This window comes from Centruroides sculpturatus, unplaced genomic scaffold (genome assembly GCF_000671375.1).
Source record: "Centruroides sculpturatus isolate CEXI.00-Female unplaced genomic scaffold, Cexi_2.0 scaffold29, whole genome shotgun sequence".
Classification (NCBI taxonomy): Eukaryota; Metazoa; Arthropoda; class Arachnida; order Scorpiones; family Buthidae; genus Centruroides; species Centruroides sculpturatus.
Window position 1 is genome coordinate 1,004,524 of NW_019384296.1, and position 16,801 is coordinate 1,021,324.

Genomic DNA, 16,801 nt, shown 5'->3' on the forward strand with positions numbered 1-16,801 from the left:
TTTGTGTATTGGTTTATTGGTGACCCATAAGACTCATGGAAATTTTGTATGGATAGTTTATTATTACGCTTTATAGAAAGTTTCTGATTAGTATAATCGATAGATAAATGTTAATTATTTTATTTTAAAATAAAATAATTTGGAGAGTTTATGAAAATACTGTATCAAAACCCCATTCAAGTTACAGTTCGACGAATTCGAGTTAATTAGTTTGATTTAATGTGTAAATCCCTATAATGAATGATCAGAGAAAGAAAATGACTTTGAGTTATCCTAGTTTGAATTATTTAATTTCTACATTCAGGAGAAATCTCTTTGCTATGCTTTTTAGTAGTACAGTCAATTCTAAAAACAATCCATAGAATTTCACAATAATAAATATAATTTAGAATACAGAATAGAGTGGAATAAACTTGTACACTATAAAAATGTGCTTATAAAAATATCAAATACAGTAATTAAAGCATTTTTCTGTTTTGCAAGTTTACTAAACTGCAAAGTTTGGATCAAGTATTAAATTATTTGTATATTTCATGAAACAGTTTTTAACGTATAAATATAATGTAAAAGAAGAAACTAATCTCAATTAATTAATAAAATGATATTTTAAGTACAGTAGAACCTCGAAAACTCGTCCCTCGATAACTTAGCACTCCGGATAACTGGTCCACACCTTGGCAGGGCGAAAAAATCCTTAGTTAATTAATTTTCATTATAGACAGCTTTATAAAAGTATAAAAGCTCTCATAAAGTATTTTTCTGAGGTCTGTCTTATCAGGTAAATTACTGTACACAGTGTATTCATTAATTTTCATTTTCATGTAGTGGCTCTATGCCTTCATAAAGGACGTACTTTTCCTTTGTTTAAGGGTATTTGGGCAGTTTATTCTCTGTTATATTCTGTACAAGTAAATACTGTACAAGTACAGTACAGTATTTTCTGAGGAAATACTCGTACTTATTTTTTTTAACCCCATTCCCGATAACTCGGCATTTTCACAAACTCGGCCACCCTTCGGTCCACATTAGGTCGAGTTTTCGAGGTTCTACTGTACCAGTTTACAACTTATACACGTTTCGTAGAACAGTAAATTGATATAGTTTTATAAAAATTTAACATGCATATAATTACTGTTATAATACAATTAATTCTTAAAAATCTAGATATTTATTGCAAAAACAATACAAAATAAGTACATCAACAGTATTATTACATAGTCTGATTGCAAACTTTTTTTAATTAATACAAAAAAACATTTAATTAATAGAAATCTTAGTCTATATTGGTAAATTTATTATATCATTTATAGTATTTTCAAATAATACTTTAATGTATTATATATTATTAGTTTATTAAAGAATTAAATTCATAAAAACATTTATAATATAAAATTAGCAAATTATATAAAAATATAGAAATGATATATGTTATGTAATTAATAAAAAAAAGTGTCATATTATTGATCAATATTTTTTATGATGTTTGATTGTAGGGATGGTAAACCCTTTTGAATGGGCATGCCAGATGCTAAGCATGTTGTCTTAAAATTTTGGTTTGAATAAACATTTTCCAAGCTTTGAATAATGGGTTTTAATGCAGTGCCCCTGCATTAAAACCCATTACTGCATTAAAATCCTGACCAAAATTTCTTGCAAAATTTTTGGGCATGCTGAAAGTTATAATAAGAATAATAGGCCTATCTCTAGCACTAAACAATAGGCAAAACATTATTTGGTGTGAATAAAAAAGTATGAGCTATTATATCTACACATGAAATGTGTTAAAAATTTATGATGATAATTCAATTTTTGTGGCCCTTGACACTGGGGGCCCAGGGATTAAGCTCTATTAGTCCATACGTAGATCCGCCCCTGTACACAATACATATACGCTGACTGGGTATTGCAAGCTTTCGATACTTTTCCTTTAACAATAGTCATTCTGGTCATCTATCTAACACCTTCCAGGGGAAATTTTGATTTGAAATAATGTGACTTTTAGTTTGCATCAGTTCATACATAGTTAATCGGAAAATCCTGCCCTAAGGTTTCCATATCTGGTCTCATCTTTCATCTACCTAACTCCATTCTGAAGATTAAGGAAAGACAGACAGACAGACAGTTGGATGACAGTAAGAATTTATAGATCTACAATTATTTCAAATTGCACAAAATCTTTTGATATGTTGTGAGCCAGATAATTTCTCTCCATATGCTACTTTGAGTACACATTCCATAGGTTTACCATCCCTCTTCTACAATATAAAGTATTGATTTATTATTATTTTTTAAAATGGAAATATATATATATATATCTAGCATATTAATATATGTGAATCTATTTCATTAATACATTTTCCATGCTTTTAATATGTTTAATAAAATACAACACTTGTTAATAACTTTTGTTACTTCACAAAGTATCAATTTTATGTGCACATTTTTTGTTAACTGTTACATTCTATTCTGAGTGATTTTTGAAACTTTTAGTAAATGTTAACCTTGAGTTAAAATTTTTAACAACAAACATACTAACAGAATAGTTTCCAAAACATTTAATGAAACGTTTTTGATCTATTTTAAACAATTATTAAATATTTTAGAACAGAACAGCAATTTGATAAAATTGATATATTGATAGAATTGGCTTCTGATTGGATATAGTGTTGAACATTCAAAATAAGATCGCCAAGACTGTGATAAGGTGTCATTGTCCTTATATATTTCTAGTTTCTCTAAGTTCTTGAGACATTCATTTTGTATTCACCTGCTGTGACACACCAAATCCAATCAAAAGCCAATTCCATCAATTTATAAATTTTCTGTGTGGGTTATTGTTCTGTTCTAGAATATTTAATAACCAGTTGATGGCTGTTTAAAATAGTTGAAAACATTACATTTCATTAAAAATTTTGCTAGATTTTTGATATTTGAGTGGTTGGTTATTGTTTTGACGTCTAGTTGCTGTTTTTATGCATTATTATTTATTTATTTATTTCATATATCGTTTTTATAAATCTATAAAACATTTCTGGTGGAAGAATAGAGGAATTTGTTACATTATCAATGAGTATTGTTAATTCTCGAAATGTTTCCTCTTCGTACTGGTCATACAACTTAGGAAGTTCAAGTTCATCATATACTTGCTTTATTTTTCTGACTGCACTTTCTTCATGAACACCAAAATTTTCCTAAAATTAATATTAAATTATATTATTATTTTCAAATAAAATAAATAATTATAGTAGAATCCCAATTATCTGGAATAATGTGGACCAATGCTATTTCAGATAACTGAAAACTCATAAAATGGATGACTACAGCCATTTTAAATTAAAAGTTATGAATATAAAAAATTTATATAATATACTATATTACTTTTAAGCCTCTTTTTATCTCTTATTGAATTTAATCATATATAAACATTTATATTCTTAAAATATAATTATCGTAAGTTACATTTTAATAAGAATGGCTTTATCTCACAGTGAAGTTAAATGGTAAAATGTAACAGAAACAAATAATTTTGTAATATATGCTTTCATTTTAAATTTTCTTTTATGAATTACAGTTTAAGTAAAGTAATGTACTCACAGGTTTGCCTGAGATAATATAGAACCTTGGATAATTGAAGTTCTACTGTATATTATTAATTGATAATCAAATGCTTTGTTGCATAAACATTGATACATCTTAAAGCTTAGCATGTAGTAGTAATCAATGGAATAAAAGAGAGCAAATAAAACATTTATTACAACATCCCAGCACAAGAAAACATCATGGAAGAACACAATTGTTGCATGTTAATAAGTTTAAAGCCATCTCTGACATTGATCAGTTTACATTAATTGCCAGACAGTTTGCCAAATTGTATCATGTTGATCAATGTCAGATGTGATTTATTTCACATAAAGAGATTACTTACTATAGCACATCATCCAGCATGCAATGGAATTGTCAAATGATATAATGTCAATGTGAGTAAATAAATAAAAGCAAGAACTTATACTGGAATGAATAAATAATATAAAATAAAATAAACCTTTAACTATCCAACAATAAAAAATGTTTAATAAAAACGTTTTCAACCATTTTTAAATGCCCATCTTCAGTTGAACCAAGATTAAAAAAGAACACTAACATAAAAACTAATTTAAAATGTATTTCATGCATTCTTTTTTTATGTTTTTATGTTAGTGTTCTTTTTTAATATTGGTTCAACTGAAGATGGGCATTTAAAAATGGTTGAAAACGTTTTTATTAAACATTTTTTATTGTTGGATAGTTAAAGGTTTATTTTATTTTATGTCAATGTGAGTTAAATCATACTATATAGCTAGAGATCAGTGATATGGGATTTGATATGGTATCCATTGGTCCCAATATGCTTTATTTGCACACATCACAACAATATACATTCAACAGTGACAGCAGGGATCCTATCTATTGATTTGATTTAATTACAAGTCCCACAATGACTAGATATGATATAGACAAAAATTTTGCTTCTGAATTAAAATTCAGGATAACTACAACATATGAAATATTCCAAGAAAGCAGCAAAAGAAAGATAAGAACATTACCAACAGAAACAAACCATCCAAGTATCACACAGGAGTCTTTCTAAACAAAGTAAAATGAAAGCTCACACTAAAATAGTCGAGTCCATATTGGATTATAGAGTTAAATCTAGTAAATTTTGTAACCAAAAATATACAAAGAAGCAACTATATGTGCATGCCAATAGAGTGAAACCATCTATTGACAGGAATCCAGTGCAGCAAATACTACAGATACAAGTCAACTCCACTGGCAACCGGAAACACATGTACATAGAAAAGGGCATTAAGAACAGGAACTAAATCCAACCATAGATCCTTGGGACAAATTTATTTTAGCACATCAAGCAGAACCAGAAGAGGAAACCAACACAGGGTCAACTACTGAAGAAGAGTCAATAGAACCAACACTGCCACATCACTAGGCATTAAGACGAGAACCAGTTGAAGAACAATCTTGTATTCTCCCTCCAGCTTGTAGGAGAAGAATACCTATATTTATTTCATCTTCTAAGTAAAATTTCTGTATAAATTTAGCTAAAAACTCCAAAATTTAATAAACAACATTCAATATACTTTCATCTGTTGATAAAATGATGTGCACGGTTTTAATATATCATGATCATTACTCAAAAGAGAGAGAGAGAAATGACACCAAATTTGCACTTTAAAGAAGATATAGATAGGTTACTACATCACTATATGACTTAATCTAATGTTTTGTTATAATAATAGTAGTTGAATCTGATACTTTAACTTTGCAGATGCAGAAACATTTGTTTATATTTGTTTAATGTGTCATGGAAAATATAAATGCAAAGAAAGAGAGAGGGGGGATAACATCAAATTTGTAAAAACACCCTTCATTTAACATATTGATGATCCTGTTAAAATAAAATATACCACTTATCCAATCAGTGTTTTGCTCAAAAGTGCTAGTACTTCGTTGAAAATCCACTTGCTCTTTACAGAGTGATTTTGGAGATGGTCATCTGTACATTGGGGCACTTAGGACATGTGTTCCCTTTTTCATCTTGGTTGCCCTTTTCCTAATCCCAAAGAGGAAACCAAACAACAGAAAATTTGTGACTTCTATCATATTCTGCAAATATAAAAGAAACTAATGAACAATACCTGTTGACTGTCAATGCAACTTCATCATATGTTGACAAAAACACCATTCCTTATTTTCAAGGCCAAGTTAGCTCTGAGTGCAACCAGCACCATCTTGTGGGAGTGCTGACCTGACATTGAATCATAGAATTTGAAGCTCCTTGAATAATGTACGTTGGCCCCCCTTTTTTTATAGCTTGTGCCATGGCTTGCCATCCATGGAAGCTGTAAAAGTGCAGCTTTTCTTGTATTGTCTAAAATATAAATACATATGGTGTGATTACTGTATTTTTGTATTTTAATGTACTTTATAATAAAATATTAATTTTAATTAATTCAACCGCATTATGTATCTTATCATATTTTTTCACATGTATAGAAATTTGTAATAAGATTGTTATTGTATATGCATATTTCCAATGGAAGTGCTGTATTATCGAATACGGGATAGCTTCCACAGAGAAAATATCTGAATCATGTAAAGCAGCCAGATTATACGCATTTGCGCATGTGCTTTACAGAGCCCAACTTCAGGCGATTTAGCTGGATTTCTATGAGTATATTGTCAAGGAATGTTGTGTCGGGACATCAGATCATCCTGCACCCTTTTTGTACTGACTTCTGCCATGCTACAAACTAGCACAGAAGGCTTGTGCTGGTCAACTGTTCTTTGTATTTGTTTGTTCAATTACACTGTTTGACTGTAAACTATGTTTATCATTATACACAATTTCTTCACTTTTAGTATATACCATTTAGATTTCTTATAGCCCTTTTAGTTGTGTGCAACTTATCTCCAAAATCCCAAAGTTTCTCTCAACAAGAACTGTTGGTCGACATTGAAGACTGATTTTCTGTTCGTAGACATGGGAATTCTAGTTTAAATTCAAAGGTACCAATACATCAAGGGACATCATTGAAAACAAATCAAACTCTTTAGATCATAGTTTGAATGAAGCATTCTTGATATGAAATTGTAAGCTACCAGTTTATAAATTGATTCCATTTACTGTATAAAGGCATATAAAGGCATTTTGCCCTAGTATGTCTACCATCACCCCTTGCTCATCTGGACTTGAGTCAAATTAACTTTGAATCAAACTTCTCCATCTTCCCAGTCAGCAAACCTTATATTCACAAAAACAGTTGATCTAAGACATAATTTCAGCATTTCAACAGCAACTATGTAATTACTCAATAGTGATGCTTATAAATTGCCAGTAGCCACACATGTTATTGTGCCTCTGAGTCCAAGTTTTTTTTAAAAAAGTCAAGAAGTAATGTGAAACTGCACCAAATAGCAGTTCCATTCCCCAAGGCGACTTTTTATCAGTTTTTGAGAATTTTCTTTAGCCCATATTCTACAATTATGGACAGCAACATACAGATGAAAACAAACCTAGCATCAAACTGGCAACAAATATATAGGTAGGCAGACTTATAACTAATAATAACTATTTTATTGTAGTCTTGGATAACTATATGATGGCAGGATGGCCAAACAATTAAAGTATCAACCTACCTCTCTGGGGACTCAGGATCAAACTTAGGCTGTCTGTCCTGAATATGTTAGGCTTTGTCCTTCACTTGCCATTGTGGACTTGGCTAAATCTATGATCATTGGGCTCATAAAAAGTGACCACAGAGTGGAAGGTATTCTTCCTGAAAAAAATCAATCAGTCTTTGGCCCAATGGATAAGCTGTGATCACTTGGACTATAGGCCATCATAATTATTTTTGTTGGATTTTTTGTTGATTAGTTGTGATCAGTTATTTTCAAATTAGAAATTACAAAAGGCATATCATAGCTGAATGTCCTGGTGAAAACTTTTGGAACTAAAATTTTCATAAACTTGCATGGAATGGCTTCGATAACATAAAGCAAAACTTTTTTGTAATGCTGGTAGATAGTTTTAGCTGTAGACTGCTCTAAACAAGCAAACTTAGATACACAGAATGTCCACAAAATTATTATAATGCAAATATCTTAAATTTATTGGAATATGACATAATAAACAAAAAGTAATTCTAACAAGAATTACATTAATGTATCTGAAATAATAACTAAATATATCAGTGATAATGAAAATGGCATAACTCAAAATAGGTAAATATTGCAAAATTTTATGAATAGTTTTTTTAATATAATTGAATTTATTTCACATACTATTATGCAAAAATTAAAAAAATGTTTAATTTTTGCAAAGTCAAATTATATGACTTGTTAGTGATTATAGTGATCTATGTATATAATAAAAATATCATACAAAGAATTGAAAAATACTTATATTTACTTTAAGAGTAGCTATTTGTTCTTCAGATGCTTTTTTCAAAGCAGTAACAATCATCCAAGAACATTTTCCATCTACAATATCTGTACCTTGCTTACCCATAATCACTGGATCACCATAACAATCAAGATAATCATCCTATATAAAAACAAAAATTAAGAATTTTATTATTTTATTTCTATAACTTTGAATGTGTTTAATCATTAAAATATACTTCAAAATCAAATGATTCCTTATTTTTAAATGATAAGGAACTACAAATAAATAAAATTCATTTTAATGTAATTATATTTTAATAATATAATTTAACATGAATGAAGAACAAATTCATTCTTAATTTGAAATTTACAGTGTATTAATATCAGGGCTGTGGAGTCGCATAAAAATCTACCGACTCCGACTTTTCCTTACCATTCAACTCCTACTCCGATTCCAACCAGGGACAGACTTGTTACCAAAAGAGACCCGGAAAGTCTGACGTCACCACGTGACCTCAGAATAAAAGGTTAAATAAATAGAGTTCTAATACAGATAGAACATAGAAACTTTTTATTCCAAAGCTGAAAGACTCCTCTAAGTAATATATAAATATGTATTTGATAACTTTTACTTTTCTGGCTGTTATATATAACAGAGGGAATGTGTAATGCTCAGTCAATAAATTACCCCTCCCAAATTTTTACATTTTTGGACTCAGGACACCTTGAAATTTCAAGATATAGAAAAAAACATGGAATCTTTTGCATATGTGTGGATATTACTGTGTGTGGGGGCATAATTTTGTTCACCCTGTTTGAAGCCTAATAATTTCTGTGGTCAGAGTGGTTGGAATCGGAGTCAGATGGTTTAACACAGGAGTTAATAATAATTAACTCCTGTGTTAAACCATCTGACTCCGATATTAAGCGTCAGAATGATTGAACTAAATCATGTCCCCATACACATTCTAACATCGTAGGTGAGAATATCTTAACGGGTTTTACTGTACTATTATAAAATGACAAAAAAAGTTTACTTTGAGAGTAGAGATATGTTTTATTTTTCATTTTTTAAATTTTGAATGCTAATAACTAGTAAAATATTCATTAAGACATATGACACATGACCCCTTTTATGTCTTCACCCTGTTGACCTTTAATTAAGAACCAAAATTTAATAGTATTAATGCCCCTTTATACGCAAGCTACAGTGCCACATTTCGTTTCTTAAACTTTACCCATTCTGAGATATTGTTTAATATCTCAGAACAGAAAATAAAGAAATTAAACAAATTAGATGCCAACACACACATGCATGCAAATTTTTCCTCTTATTGACTTTTTTGGGGGTTTGGGAGGTCTCCAAATGTGTATATTTGCAAAAGAAACATGGAGGGTCAAATTTGACACGATTTCAATACTTTTCCGTTGTATATACATAACAAGTTGGGAAGTAAAAAGGAGTCTGAGTCGGCAGATTTTTTGATGACTCCGACTCCGCAGCCCTGATTAATATATAAACATTTTTATATCAAATGCTTTATGACTTAATTTCTACTATAGTTCTCTTTATCATTTGGTTAGAAAATTTAAATAAATAGTCTAATTAAAATTAAAATTACCTTTAAAAGTCAATTTATTTAATTTCATTAAATGAAATTAATATATACAATTATATTAAAAGGTTCTAGAATTCAGATTTGTAAATTTGGTGATTTTATACAAATATAAAAACTTTCTAAGCTGCAGTTGAGCAACTAATGAAGATTGAAAAAATTTGATATATGACCTGGTAGTCCAAAGTAAAACCATTTAAGGCACAGTCATAAATTACAGAAGGTTCACTTAGTCGTTAAATGAGGAGTGTATGTACTTCTTTGGTTGATAAACAAACAAATAATGCTGAGTGCTGTTTCTACAGCTCGGTTATTAAACAAATTGGTTGATAAATTGTTTAATTGAAGTTTAATTGTTTTTACAGTATTTGGTCTAGATAAAGAAAGGTCCAAAGGCAACTCTAACTTGATAACTTTGTTTTAATTTGCATCTCTTGCATATTACAGAACATAAAAATACAATCAGCATAAATTATAAACATGATGTACCAAAAAATTCATTCGTAAAAAAAAAAGGTAAATAAGGCTTAAAAAGCCTTGGTCAATGTTTTAGTTTCTTTGAGTATATAGGACCTTTTTGGGCATTTTTCCAAAAAAGTCCAGTTTCATCCACTTTGAAGATCTGTTCAGAGTGGTAAATGCCTTTCTCAATAATTTTAACTGCTGCTATGTCAGAGTTTGCCACCTCACTGCTAAAAGTTCAATTATGCAGGTTGGATAAAATTTTGAAACGACCCATGGCTTGCCATAAATATTTCCATCAATTCTTTGCCTTCACATACCTTCAAAGTCTGAGAGATACTGTATGCCTTAGTTTGAATTATTAAATAAAAGAAACATTACTAGTGATCTGGTTTAACAATCATTGACATTCTATTTTATATTTGAGTCTATTTCATGAATGAAACCTTTCTACTGCCTAGTTATTATGGCTTTAAATTCTGTTGATGCTTTTACTGTCTCTTTCACACTTTGTCCTTCAAGATCATTGAAGTGGTCAAATGCAGCTCCAAATTGTGTGCTACTATTTTAACTTTTTTTTTTTACCAGTTTTATAATTGTTTGTGATCTTCTATTAGTTCTAATGTAACTGGATAAATACAAAAATACTATATTACAAAACAAATTTTATTTAGAAACTGATGGAGTTTTAAGTTTAATGAGACAAACAAGTGTTTTCAGTGATATTAAACTACCATCATCAGGTTACATTTGAAAATGGAATATTTTTAAATTTTACAGTTGTCTTCTCTTGATCAAACAAATTTATGACTATCGCTGGATCTCCTGGAAAGCCTTCCATGCTTATACAAATGTATTATCATCTTTATAATAGATTGCAAAGTGCACTTTACAAATTTCTAGTTTTTCTAGGTTCCAAACATTGGCTCAATTTTTTGAATGATATAGTATGGAGGCTTGGTCAAAGATAGGATGTACACCACTGTCCAATGTAAATGCTGTAAATGTTTGTTTCTTTCTAATGGAATATTGGTGTTCCTTTATGCATTCATGTAAATGCCTCCTGGTAGCTCAAAAATAATATAGGCATTTGCCTGTTCTATCATCCATTTCAGGTATCAAATAAACCCGAGAAGATCATGTCTCTTGTTTCTGAGGACTGTGTAAACTGAGAGACTTTAAAGGCCAAAGAGATATTGTTGGCTCTGGAAATTTCCTTGAAGTTGCATAAAATGCAAATTATAAGTCACTATTCTAAATTTGGATGTTTTTGTTGTTTTCTTTATAGATTGATGTAAGTACTTAATTAGGTCTCTGATGATCCCTTGATTGTATCCATATTCTGCTGCAATATTGGTAATGTAGCAGAGCTCCTATTTTCTACTGTTAAGGTCTAAAGAATGTGTAAAGGCCCTCTTTATTGGGGCTATAAACCCAATCAATCTCAAAGAAGTAAGGGTTGTGCCAAAGGGCTGGAAAGGTGGCTTTCCACATTCCAATCATTTAGAGTAACCACTTCTCCCAGTAGCAGGGTTATTTATTGCAACAATATTTTGTGTGAGGACCCGAACAGGGGTCGACTGAGAGGTCCGAATTATGGGTTCGATCGAAAATAAAGAGCTCCTTTTCAGACGCTAAGGAAACGGATTAGGTGTCTCGATTGAACAATGCAATGGGTTTTTTCGGAAAATTAGTTAAACAATGGAAACGGAGAAATTCGAGGAAAACGCGACGAGAGAGAGGATCATATTCAGTCGCTATGTTAACCTCTCCCGCGCCCTCCATTAGGTTTCGAATTGTCACCAGGTGACAATGAGAGACCAATGGAGAGGCGACTTCTGTAAAAAAATCTATAAATTTGTGCGACTCAAGAGACGAAGGTTCTTGGTTTGTAGTTTTTGGTTCTTGGTGTTTGGATACGTAGTGTGTCGTCTCCTGGACGGGCGTGCTCCAGATCTTAGAAAAAAAAGGACATTTTGGAACATCGTGGAAGCATCGTTCTCTGGGTGCTCCTAGCAATCGACAGATTCGTCGGATCATCCGCGAGAAGCCGCCGAAAGCCGTAATCAACGCCCCGGGGCCCACCGAGTGTTTCACCAACAGCGTCCATCCACTAGTGACGAAAACCGACTTTTACGAACTTTATTTCGAACTTTATCCGTGCGCTTTGGGGTGCTACCTCGTCTAACAAGTAATTTGTAAGGAAAATTTCTATGTTTAATAAACGGTTATATGGTAAACCTGTCTCAGGAAGTCAGTCTGCACCCACACGACAGAAAGAACCGCTCGGCTGTCGAAAAAACCTCACCCTAATCGGCTGACCTCACATTTGCTTCCAAATCATCTACTGGATTCCTTGAAGTTTGAGCTCCTGTAAGCACCTCTCCATAATTCCACAAACTAAAGCAGGTTATACTAGAAAACAAAATCCTTCCAGTCTTCAAATACATCAGTTTATACTCTAGGTATGTTGACAATATATTAATAGTGTTGAAAAGTACTCCTATTCCTCAGTACTTTCAAGAACAACCTCTTTGGTCTCCATCTAAACCTAGAATAGTTGCAACAGTCAACCGCCATGAATTATATGTAAATATGTTTAGTTATAGTTTATATACATTTCTAGAATGTTCTGTTGTTCTCTCTTGTCTTTTCACTTCTTCTCTGGATCTCAGAGGTAAATGAAGATAGTAAACTAATAATTTTGACAACACTAAATATTGAATATAATATTATCTAATTCTACCTCATATACTGATCAAACAGTATTTATATAAAAACCTTGATTATTAGTAATTTAATACATGATGACAATAAAAAAAAAACAAATATTGAATAAAAATAATTAAGCATAATTTACTGGATCAATTTTGGGCTGTAAGAATGATTAAGCTAACAAATTTGATCAAAAAGTAGCTAAGTTACCTCTTTAATTTCTAATTATTAATTTTAATATACTGTAATTAAATAGGTTAGAAAACTCTAAAAGAAAAGAAAGATCAACTTGGAAAAAACTCAACTTCTGTTTGCTATGCAGATGTAAACCACTTAGACTTATAATTACTTCTGATATCATATAGTCATATGATATATGAATGAAATCACATAGATTAACCTGGATAAGTAAGCTTAATTTATTTCCTTATTGACAAGACTGTCTTGTTTATAAAATCATACTGCCCGATGTTCTTACCAGCATAGAGGTATAAAGGAGTACATGTTGAGAGTTGATATTTGGCACAGAGTATTAGGTGCCCAAATCATTTGCGCATAAAAAAATCCAGACTCGTAGGTAGTCAGGAGACCGAGGAGTCAAAATAAAATACAAAATAGTGACCCTCTTCTACAAACAGGCAAAACAGGCACCTCACCCCACCAAAGTCAGGTGGGGGAGAGTACCACCCACAGTCATTCTAAGAAGTGAACGCTGACCTTAGAAAAAACTACGTGTTCAGTCCTATATTAAATAAAATTTGTAATCTAATTTTGTAAATTTGGGAGTGCTTCAAATATGATGTTAAAATGGTTTTATGCCATTACAAGTGGTTTTTTTTAACATTAATGAAATAAATTTGGATATATTTTAATCTACAAATCATTTTATTTTTTTTTAACAGTTGAATAAACATTGTTTTATATTTTTCAACTATAGAATTTTAATCAAGTTCAAAAAATTAAAAATACTTATTATTTTCAAATACACTTTAATCTAATTTATAATAAAATTGTTATATTTTACAAACTTACTAAAACTTGAAAATATTGTCCAATCTTTACTAAAATTTGTTCTATATTCTTAAGATGAGTTTCATTTGTCCAGCCTACCTTCATTAAAACAGTTTTAGAATATCATTAACATTTTAAAACATAAATATACATGAAACAAAAGTAAGATATAAAAATCTATTCTATAATTTCTATATTATTCTTTAGAAAGACTTTTGTTGACTATTTCTTCTAATTATAAAATGTAAGAAATTTGAATTTTACATTTAATGTATCTTAAAGTTAATATTTTAAGTCTGCATACATTAAAGAGACATTCCATGCTAGAGAAATTAAAATTTATAAATGATTAACTAAATTTTACTACATACATGGTTATTCAAAAGTAAGGCACCAGAGGATGCTTTCAAACATAATACAGTAAGTGATCAATTAACGAACAAATCGGATAATAAACACTTTAGCAAACGATTTTTATGTTCAGACAATTAACACCTCACAGAACAAACACAAGAAGAAGTGATGTAAAATAATAAATACCAATTGGTCTTCCCTTGTCTTCAGGCAACAATTTGAGACTTTTTGGAGTGTGGGAAACGTCAACATTGACGCTCAAACCGGTATATACTCTTTAGATAGATATATAGATAAGTATATACTCTTTAGATATTGATAGTATTCCTCTATAAAACTCTCCCTCGTAATTCCAGCCTTTTATTTTTCTGACAAGAGCAATTCTTTTATAGTATTCCCAAGACTGTCGGGCGGGCACCCGTTCAGTTTTCCATGTTTTTTTTTCGAAAGGTGAGAGTATAATAGCAAAGGTAGAGAGTGGGCAGAAGATGTCTAATGTTGCTGGGCAGTGTGGTGTGAATGAACAGGTCTACAGTAGGCTGCAGTTCAATCTTATTTAAGAAAATACTGTATAATCAAGAAGAAATAAAGAACACTAAAGAGCTCATAATGGAACCTGAAACTGATTGATGACAGAAGAACACCAAGAAACTTGGTGAGATATGTTTTCTTCTGAAAAAGAGGATTAATGCCGATATCTGCTATTAAATACCTTTTGAAGAAGTGGAATGATGTCAGAATAATGCTCTTAGAATGGCATCCAAACCAGGTTGAGGTTAATAGGCTCAGGAATCTCTACAATTACAATACTGTTAATTACTTCTGAAAAATCCTGAAAAAGAGAGATAAGCAATCAACATTGGACAGATTCTTTAACCCCCACAAACAGAAAAAACACGACTAATAAAAATGCAAGACTGTGTATATATGTATTTTTATTATTACATATAAATAAACATAGTAAGAAAGTATATATTTTTTATTTTTCCAGAACAAATTAATCAAATTTCCATAAAAACCTATGGTAAATCGATAATCGGTTAACAAACAGTCTTGAAATGGATTATGTTTGTTAACCAATCACCCACTGTACATAATTGTCAGGAAAACATGTAATTTATGGTGTAAATTAACCTAGCATGCAAATATCAAGCTGCACCATACAGTTTACGTATATAATAATTAACTGTACAGTATACCTTGATGATTACAAGTTCCTATATTGTATATATATGATTGTTATTTGCATAGAAGCATCTGCTGGTGCATTACTTTTGCACCAGCAGGTATAAAAACAGCAAGAGCTAATCATCTTACTAAAAGTGATTACATACACAATCTTATTTTTTTCCTTTAATTATTTTAATATTTAACAATAAAGTAAAGATTAAAATTCATTTTAAAACATGCTTCCAAACAAAATATTATCTTTTGTCAATGATTTAATGTATTTAATCAAAATATACATAGCAATAATCATGTTGCAGATAGAGTGAGAAATCAGTGTGCATGCTTGCCTGTATGGCACATAAATTCTCATGTGCAGCAACAATCTGAGCAGTGCATAGCTGCACAGCTTAGAGAGAACCTTGTTCACATTCCATTATGAACTAACTTAATATCTCACACACGTTTCTTTGTGCCATACTTCACTTCTATATTAAATTATATTTATAGTGCATTTAACAAGAAATTTGGACTATGTCTAGAACCTCACATTTACTAGAAATAACTAATATAATGAAAAGAAATTGCTCTGTTTCATTCACAAGTTTAAATGCACTAGTGTTACGGCTAACGGGAATCTTAGCCAGGTACAAGTTCAAAGTGATGAGTTCGTACCCCAAGGTTCAAATCTATTCTGGGGTATAACTTCGTTCTTCTTGCGTCTCGCACTGATCGACGTCCTCACAACCAGAGACCAAACCAAAAAGTGACTGACCCTGCGGTTCCTCTCGTACCGCGCAGGGTTATTCTCCCAACGACTTCCGTTTTCGCGGTTAGGGGTCTTCCGCCTTAGGGGCGTTTAGTCATAATCCAACGAACAATAGCTTCGCGCTACTGGCAACTCGACCAATCACATGTATGGTACAAAGTGTCCGTTACAACTAGTGATCCTAAATATTTTTTCCAGCACTGTATACTATATATATTGGGAGAGAAAGTCTAAAACCAAACTTAATGTTTATGACTCATTAAGATTATATTTTTAACTTTCCAGGCAATTTTGAAAACAGAAATGTGAACTAACACTGTTAAGATGGCTTGTGTGATACACAGTTGAAAAAAATAAGCAATAGTAGATTAAATCTACTCCCTTATTCAATCTCAATCTAAAAGTAGTGGAGGTCATAACAAGAAAAGTTATGAATACATAACATAGAAATAAAATGTTTATATAACATAGTTTTTAATTTTAATTAAATATTTTAAAACAAAATGGTTTTCATGATTATTTTTGCTAATCAGTATTGGAGAATCTGAGAGTAATATTTCAAGTGACATCCTTTGCAAACATGTTGCCAAAGTTTTTGCAACCCCAAATGGTGTTATGACCCATAGTTTAAGAAGCTCTGGTTTAGAACAAGAATTTGAGATTTTTAAACATTTCAGATTATTTGTATTATTGAGTGCTATGTTATGTATTAGTAGATCATTTAATTTAAGAAATATACTTTCAATACTTCTTTAATAAAATAGAA

At 30.9% G+C, this 16,801-nt stretch overlaps 1 protein-coding gene across 1 annotated transcript in view; it reads right to left on the bottom strand.

The window, feature by feature from the left end:
- Positions 1-1,442: 1,442 nt before the first annotated feature.
- The window catches only part of LOC111622081 (farnesyl pyrophosphate synthase-like), a 43,769-nt gene continuing 28,410 nt past the window's right edge, over positions 1,443-16,801 (bottom strand). The window contains exons 8-10 of the mRNA XM_023364433.1: positions 13,767-13,844; positions 7,967-8,101; positions 1,443-3,191 (exon numbers count right to left, since the gene is read on the bottom strand). Coding sequence (XP_023220201.1) covers positions 2,985-3,191; positions 7,967-8,101; positions 13,767-13,844 — 420 coding nt within the window. The 3' untranslated portion in view covers positions 1,443-2,984. The remainder of the gene's footprint in view (positions 3,192-7,966; positions 8,102-13,766; positions 13,845-16,801) is intronic.